Source organism: Humulus lupulus, chromosome 2 (genome assembly GCF_963169125.1).
Source record: "Humulus lupulus chromosome 2, drHumLupu1.1, whole genome shotgun sequence".
NCBI lineage: Eukaryota > Viridiplantae > Streptophyta > Magnoliopsida > Rosales > Cannabaceae > Humulus > Humulus lupulus.
Genome location: NC_084794.1, coordinates 131335531 through 131344410, shown reverse-complemented (window position 1 = coordinate 131344410; position 8880 = coordinate 131335531). Strand labels below are relative to the sequence as shown.

At 32.2% G+C, this 8880-nt stretch overlaps 1 protein-coding gene across 1 annotated transcript; it reads left to right on the top strand.

Moving 5' to 3' along the window:
- The first annotated feature begins 6891 nt into the window (after nt 1-6891).
- LOC133816304 (zinc finger protein 6-like) lies at nt 6892-8272 on the top strand. The gene has a single exon (XM_062248867.1). It carries the CDS (start codon nt 7278-7280, stop codon nt 8007-8009), a length of 732 nt encoding a protein of 243 aa, XP_062104851.1. The 5' UTR covers nt 6892-7277; the 3' UTR covers nt 8010-8272.
- Nucleotides 8273-8880: the final 608 nt, after the last annotated feature.

Below are 8880 nucleotides of genomic sequence, written 5' to 3'. Positions count from 1 at the left end.
TTTCATTAATGAAATAATTAATTAATTAAAAATTAAATTATAAAATGGTTACAGATTTAATTTTTAAATTTTGAATTTTTTCTGTTAAGTATGACTGATCAGAAAATTATTCAGAGAAGATAAGTGAAGAGAGTGAGACTACTCTGATTTTTCGTTCTGTGAAAATAGAACGATAGTTTTCTCTCCCTGAAAATAAAGAACCTATTCTTAGGCCTATTCTCTTGATCTCATGTGTTGAGCACATCAAGTAGAATCACAAATAAACTATCCTTTATTCTCTAAGTGCCCACACATTTCTTGAGGTGTAGAGAACGCTTTGGAAGATCTTGGTGTGAGTACGTGGAGCGGCTTGGATAGGAAGATCGTTCTAAATACGAGAAGATAGCAAGGACACTTGATAAGTTTCAAGAGGTATGATTTCTATCACTATCTTGCTTATGATTAATGTATGTATATTAATGGATCCGCATATTTAAAGGTAGTTTAAATATGTTACAAAATTTTTGTTGTACACTGGGCCAACCCCACTACCTTTCCGCTGCGTATTAGGAAACTCATTCCTAACAGGGGTGGCGACTACTCCTCTTCCTCGCCCCCTTCCCCTTCCTCGTCCTCTGCCTCGACCACTTCCTTGGTCATCTAGTCTTTCAGATCTTCTTGGTTCCTGCTCCATGTGTCCTTTCTGTTTTCCCCAAAAGAGAAAAGATTTGAAAAAAACTAAGACAAACTAAACAAGTAGAGGTTACAACTTAGCCTATTGTACTACTGTCTATTAGGTCCATCTATCCATCAAAACTACCCTATTACAATTAAGTCCAACTCGGGTAAATGGGCCTTAACAATTGAATCTTCCATGGAGGAGGGCTGGGTTCAGTATATCGTACTCACTTCTAAGGCCCCCTAACTTCCACTTGGACCCAAAAGACAGGAATTTAAATCCTTACTTTATTAATTGTTATTCATTTTAATTAGATCCAATCTAATAATGCAAAGAAAATGAGCCTTCACAAATGGGCTAACCCATAAGAGAGGAATTTAAACTATACACTTTCAATTGAATCCAAAACTCTTAACACTTACTAAACAATGAAATAATAACAAAATCAAATAACATGTTTTATTAAAATAAGCAATTAATTACAAACTAGTGAAAAATTTCTAAAACAGCATAAATAAAATTTTAATGATGTGTTCTTATATGCATCTAATCCTCCACATCGGATCCATTATCATACACATGGTCTGGTATTTTTCTTATAGCTTTAACATTTCTAACCACACTTGAGTCCATTGAGCTAATTTCTGAAAATAATACAAGAAATACATTACAAACATATTTCGAAAATAATGTGTATACTTACTTGGTAGCAAGTTGGTCCTTTGTAGCTGTCATGTGTATTTAGTGGGAACGTTTAGGACCAATATAGCCGTGGGCTTTGATACCACCTATATCGCCCTAATTTCTCATAAATTACAGAGAACACAGTGTTGGATCATAATCATAAATATTGCTCTTTTATTGAATAAAAAAAACTTGAAAATAAATACATGGATCCATGATTTTACAAAAAATAAAATAATTGTGTTTAACATATTAAAATGAACAACATTTAAATAAAACTTCAAAAGAACACATTCTTTAATAAAAATAAATAAATAGGCCCGCTTGATCTTCCTCGACTATATGGTCCCCACGAGTACATCACGAAGCTCCTAGGTCCCCCTTGCCACTGGCCTTTCTATCATCAATTTTCTGCACAACAACATCATAAAGGGGTGAGCTTCTAAGCCCAGTAAGGAAAATACAAAAAAGCGTTAGTCATATAATCATTTAATCAACATATCCTAAATTACACGAGAGTCATAACAAAAACTTATTTATATTAATCATATCACTTCACAAAACTATAGGTCATATCATAGCTTAAGTCATAATCATAAATCATAATATGAGTCATAATCATAGGTCATAAGCCATAATCGTAACTATAGGTCATATATCATAATCATAACTATAGGTCATATTAACAAGTCAGATATAATAAAAAAATAAGTGCTTATACAGGGGTGGCAATTAAGCCCCGGACAATAGTCTGTCATACACCGGACATCAACTTAGGTCCGTCATAAAGTTTTGGCAACCGAGCCTACCAAACATAAGTCTGTCATACATCATTGTACACCTTAGGTCTAGACACATTTACCCCTTTATTGTACCTGAAATGTTAGGTCATACAAAACATAAACTAGATCATAAACTAAACTACCTAATTTTCCTTACCAAAAACCAGAATATTGGAGACAAGAGCGGGATTGGAAAATCCTAAAATCAAACATAATAAACCATACGTCCTCTACAGAAAAGAAGATGAAAAGAAGATCTAAACCATTGGAATAAAGACTTACCAAAAACCTTAAGTTTCAAAGAATCGAACACCTAACCGAAAGCCATTATAACGAGTTAGGTTTTGAAATAAAAGGAAAGAATAAGAAGAAGGGAAATGCACTAAACTTGAAGATTAACGGTACCTTAGATAGCTTAGAGCTTCGATATATACCTCAACCACCGAAATCACACAAAATCTTACTTCCCAAGGGTTTAGAAAAGCATCAGATTTGAAAGCTTTAACCCCAAAAGCCTAGTGTTTTCTTTCTAGAATAATCTTAGCAGCTTGGAGGCTCTAAACTGTGCTTGAATGATGAATAAAATGGCTGAGTGAAGGGTCCTATTTATGGAGTTCAATGAGTGAAACTAACCCCTTTTAAAATGAATAAATAAATGAATATAAATTGAAAATATTTGAATATTCGGCTCAACAGATGCCCAGAACTCGGTCAAAAACGTTCAAGAACGAGTCAAAGTTGTTGAGGGCTGTTTCTAGTTTTAGATTCCACGAAAATTCAAAAATGGAGACTGGAGCCGATATATCGCCTACACCATAATTTCGAGGGTCCCTGGTTTCGTTCGTGCGAAGTCGACGTGTTTTCCGTGTCATCCGTAGGCGATATATCGGCCCCTATAGCTGCGATATATCGGCATACTCTGATATTTCGAACACACTTTTGCACACTTTCAACACACTTGAATTTGTTTAAACCACTCTGACCAAGTAAAATGTGATCCTAATAGTTGTTGGAAGGTTCTAGACTTTCTAGACTTATCCATGATTAATTTATTCATCTAAAATCCTTAAATCCTTAATAAACATCCATGTGACAAGTGTCACATTCTTAATTATTCTAGCTAAACCTTAGGTTATAATAAATAATATTCATAGGTCTATCTTCATTAATCAAACCTTATGATAAAATTAAAATTTCCAAACTATAGGATAAAATTATAAAATCCATTACTAGCTCTACGAGTTTCCAACTAGATCCCGACTTAAACCAAAAGCGACAAAAACTAAAATACTAAGCTACTACTACTACTATCTAGCTAAGTAAAATTATGAGACGCTACATCAATGTAGGGGAAGCTGAAATAGAACCCCAACTATTCAATGCTCATATAATGACTCACATCCACATTAGTCTAAATTTATTGTGAATGAATATTGTTGGATTAAAGGTGCAACATGAGTCGTAGTAATTCCCGTTGACCAATCATTTATGAGTAGCGAGTCCATCTTCATCACTTCAGAAGATGTAGAGCAAGTATCAACTTTGGATAATTTTGGAGGCTCAGCCATGCTTTTTGGCATGATGTATCCCTTCAACTTCAACTTAATCTTTAATTTAAGATAAACTTGACATGATTCTAATTATCTCCTCTGTGAACTGTGAAATATTTTATCTGTAAATTAAATGTTAACAAATTTGGGTAGTCCTATTTATAGGAGAAACTCTGCCGAAATTTTAAAAAAATATTTAATACTTGAGAAATTTTTACAGATGCATCTGGCAGAGCCTTTATGACAATAAACGTGTCTATTTCAAGTTTTTTGATGCTGAGCTTCTTAGTACTAACAATGCACAAGATGTGGAGCGTACAACTTCAATTATGATCAATTGGTTGATGACAATGGATAGATATGACAAATGTAGTACTTTATTCCTTGGAACGTGAGGTAAGAACTACCTACAACTACTTTAACTACTCTCTTTTCATATAATCATTTAATTAATCTAACTTAATTATTATTTTACTAAATATTGGATGCTAGTGATTGCTATGCCACAAGGAAATGTTGCATTTATGGACTCATTAAAAGTACATGAACGACCTCCACAAATTGATGCATTGATGATGAGGTAAATTTTATTTTTAAAATTATGTTTCTTGAATTTTCAAGTTTAAATTATTGAATTTTTTACATCTTTAATTTCTTAATATAGTGAATACGAAAAGACTTCTTCAAATTCCATGCTTGAGAAGTTTACAAAGATCTTCAATATTCAGTGTCCGAAACAACCAAAGAGTCATGAATGTGGTTTCTATGTATTAAAAAACATTCGGGATCTGGTAAGGGCATCAAATGCGGTGAGAGTCCTAAAAAATAATGTAGGTTTGTTTACATTTTTATAATTTATTTTGGCTTATGATAAACTATAAAATAATTAGTATGCTCATTAATTTTTATTTTTCAATTTTATAGTTTGATGGGAAAAATGTGTACAATGAGATCGATGACCTCCTCCCAATACAACATGAATGGTTAGCATGCAAGATTCACAACTTTTATTTATTATTAGGCGAATTTAGTTTTATAGCTACTTAATTATAATTATGTCAATTGGTATGAATACTGTGTCTTTTATTTTTAGACAAAAGAATGAATGTTTAGTTTATGAATATTTTTATAAGATTACAAACTTTATGAATTTTATTTATGCAAATGATAAATTAAATCATAATAATGTTAATAAAGGAAATAAAATATTATTTATATTAAACTACATTTGATTTCTAAATATTAAATCTAAAATAAAATTTTGGTTATATAATATGAAACAAATATATATATATATCGGTTATTACAACACAAAAAAATATATAATTCGATTATTACAAAACAAAATAATTTTTTTTTTGAAATAACCCTTTAACTTCAGTTATTACATAAAAACTGAAGTTTATTCATACCCTTTAACTTTAGTTTTTATGTAATAACTGAAGTTAAAGGGTTTAAATATTCACGCTGGAACCCTTAACTTCGGTTATTACATAAAATCCAAAGTTAAATAGTATGAATAGTCTTTGGTTTTTATATAATAACTGAAGTCTATTATTCATTTTTAATTTCGTTTTTGTAAGGCTTTTAACTTCGCATGGATAGACTTCGGTTCCTATTTCAGCTAGAACCGAACTCTATTAGCCTAAAAAACTAAAGTTAAAAACTATTTTTGTAGTAGTGAGAAGTAGTTAAAGGGTAAAAAAAGTATTAATTTTGTCATTTAGGAGGCATTGAAGACAATATCAAAAGTGAGAGGGTAAATGCATACTACTAGCAAAAGTGAAGTGACAAACGGACTAATTTTTCTATTTAATTTTACATAGTAAAAAAATGGTCCCTATGTCTATTTTTAATCAAAGATTTCTTTCTAAAGGCAAAAATTCACTCTCTTCATAATTTTTTTTATTGATTTTAATGAATTTATTTTGTTGATGTTATTTTAGTTCTTATTCAATTTTTTTATTTATTAATATTTTATATTTTAATTTTAATTCTAATTCTAATTCTATTTTGAACATCAAAAGTTTAAATTATATTAAAAATAAAAGGTTAAGAACCAACTTGTCAATACAAGTAAAATTTAAAATAAAATTGTATTTCATTTTTTCTATTATTATAAGTTTTTCGGATTTTCTAATTGGGTTAGTTGTAGAGACGTATTTGCATTAAAATAGAAAGTTTGATTTGAGACTGATTTGCCAAGAAAAATAATAGGAGAAGCAACTTGCCAAAACACATATAGTTTGAGGACTATTTGTAGAAATAATCTTTTTGTAATTAGAATAAAAAGTGATGAGTAATAATTCGAGGGGTTGAAATGTACGGGGCAGTGGAGCGCGTAGCATTTTAAAGGAAAATGACATATTATATATATACGTTTATATATTTGTTTGAAGAAAACTTTAGAGTCTAAATGTGGGAAGTAAGTAAGATTCGAGAGATCATAATAATCTTCCTCCAATTAAGAAAGAAGACTCTCTTTACGTCAATCACGCAAACATGTTTCGGATCACTTACTAGCATACGCCAATAATGGTGGACCCTCTAACCCTCTCACCTTATCATTTCGTCCGATATTTATTCCTCTCTAACACTTCACACAACAAATTAAGTAGATGTGATCAACATATATTCTTCTACAAGTTTTATTTGGACCATACTTTTTATATATAGGTTACATTTTTCTGAACCAACCCATCTGCGAATATGCATGCATGTGATCCAGACCATCTCTATCTAATATAATACACACACATATATATATATATACGTACGTACTTGTAAAAAGATTATATGTGTAGAAACAAAATTAACCAATAACAGGTAACTGTCCGTGATTTACATTACATTATCACGAACGCTAGTGTCGCAGTTAACTGTGGCTGTAGCCTGTATTCAATACCTGCTTAAAATTCTTTTCTATAATACGATGAGATCGTATAATTCGTACAAATGAACAAATTTAAATTAATATAGAGATCTGAGCCTTGGATATCTCGTGACTGTATAATATATAGCTGTCTTATTCAGTCACATAAATACATATATATATATATTTATATGTTGAGAGCAAGTAATAAAAGTCCAAAAACGCTATACTAATTGCACTTTAAATTAGCTAGATATCCGACAAATGCGATCATCATTGGTATAAAAGGGTCCTTTTAGTGTCACTAACTACTGTCGTATGAAAGATTTCTTTCTCAACTAGTTATATATATAACCAAATAATACTTAAACCCTCACTTTGGGTTTCTTGCTCTAGGTTTTTCCTCATTTTAGCTACCTTTATCATTGGGATTTTCGAACCAACTCTCACTTTTTCTCTCTCTTTTTTTATTTTCTCTTTTAACACTCGAACAATTAAACTTCACATGCCCCAACTAGTCCCTACTACTTTCATCTAACCCTTTCCAAATATAAGTTTAAACTAAGTATTGCTATATATGTATTGAACAATTATTCTTCCCATATCTATACAATATCTTTAGTCTTTCACCCTTTATTTATATTTGAAACCTAATCATTCATCACAACATTATTGCTTACTCGCTCTAAACGAATAAGATCGATCATATATTATTCAAACATATAGTAGTTATGGCCGCCACTATGGATGCCGCCACCGCTGACGACGCACCACCATTAAAGCTGTTTGGCTTCAGCATTTTCGACGACAACGTAGATCAACATCACCACATAAACCAATCAGACACCGACACCGATAACATAATTACTACTCTCCAACCAGCGAACGACGTCGTTGGCCACCAGAAATACGAATGTCAGTACTGTTTCCGCGAGTTCGCCAATTCCCAAGCCTTGGGAGGTCACCAAAACGCACACAAGAAAGAGAGACAGCTTTTGAAGCGAGCTCAAATGCATGCTAACAATACCAGTTCTACCGCAGCAGCTGCAGCTGCCCGAAATTATGCTATTGCGGCTGCCATGGCTAATTCCCATGCATCGGGGGGATTCATGTCGCCGCCGCCGCCGCCGCCGCCGCCGCCTCATCTTCTCGGCCTGGCAGCACAGCCTTCTTCCTGGTACTACATGGCACCACAATATGCACCGCCGTTATCATCACACAGTGGTGGCGGTAGGGCCTATCTTTCGAGAGCGAATTCCATGCCGGGAAGGCGCGTCTACGAGGGGGAGGATAATGCGTTCAGAGCATTGTCGGACGGCGTCATATATGACAATTATCGCGTTTCGCAGGATTTTGATAGCGATCTCGTCATGAATGGTGCGGGAACTAGTATTGGTGGCCATCATTTGGACAAGAGCTTGGGATTGGATTTGCATCTGGGTCTTGGACCTGCTGAGCCTTGATTTCGGGTACTAGTCGTCGTAGTAGCTATTACTGGATGTGAGAAAGAATCATGATCTAGTACACTTGGGTATAATGGCTTGTTTTTGTTGATTAGTTTTATCTTGATAAGAAGAAGATTTGTAGCTTCTCTTTTTAAAATATCTGCAGGGACTACATGTATATTGTATGCTCAATATGATTATTCAAAATTTCCAACTTAATAATTATCTTTGTAATTATATGTATCATTTATTATATTTTCATGAGAAAACATTTACATAAAATAAATGCGACCATTAATTTTTTTTTACAAGACAATTAATAATATATTTTAGAAAAATATCTTCATACATCTCACCATATTTTTTATTTTGTTATTCATGGTACCATTATTCTTACTTATAATTTGGTTATAAAAATTTAACTACAGTTTTTTAATAATTTTTTCTTTGTTTCGTAATTAAGTTTTTGTAATCTTGCATTACCATTATGATTATAATTTATTCATTATTTTCTCTCTCTAACTTTTTATCATGCATCGCTGCTATTTTAGTTTAATCACCAAACTATAATCCTATTATATATTTTTTAAACAGCTATTTTTTAACTCATTTTGCAAAATCACCTATTTTTTAAACTTATTTTACACTCTAGCCTAGTTTTAATAATTTTTTGCAAAATGATCTCTCATAATTTAGACAGGTGGTCGAAAATTTAGACAGGTGGTCGAAGAATTCAAACAGCCGGTCGAAAATTTTAGATAGCTGGTCAGAAAATTTAGACAATTGGTCGAAGGCAGAGACTATTTTGCAAAAAACTATCAAAAGTAGGCCAGAGTACAAAATCACTTAAAAAAAAGTTATTTTCACCAATTTCTCTATATACATTTAT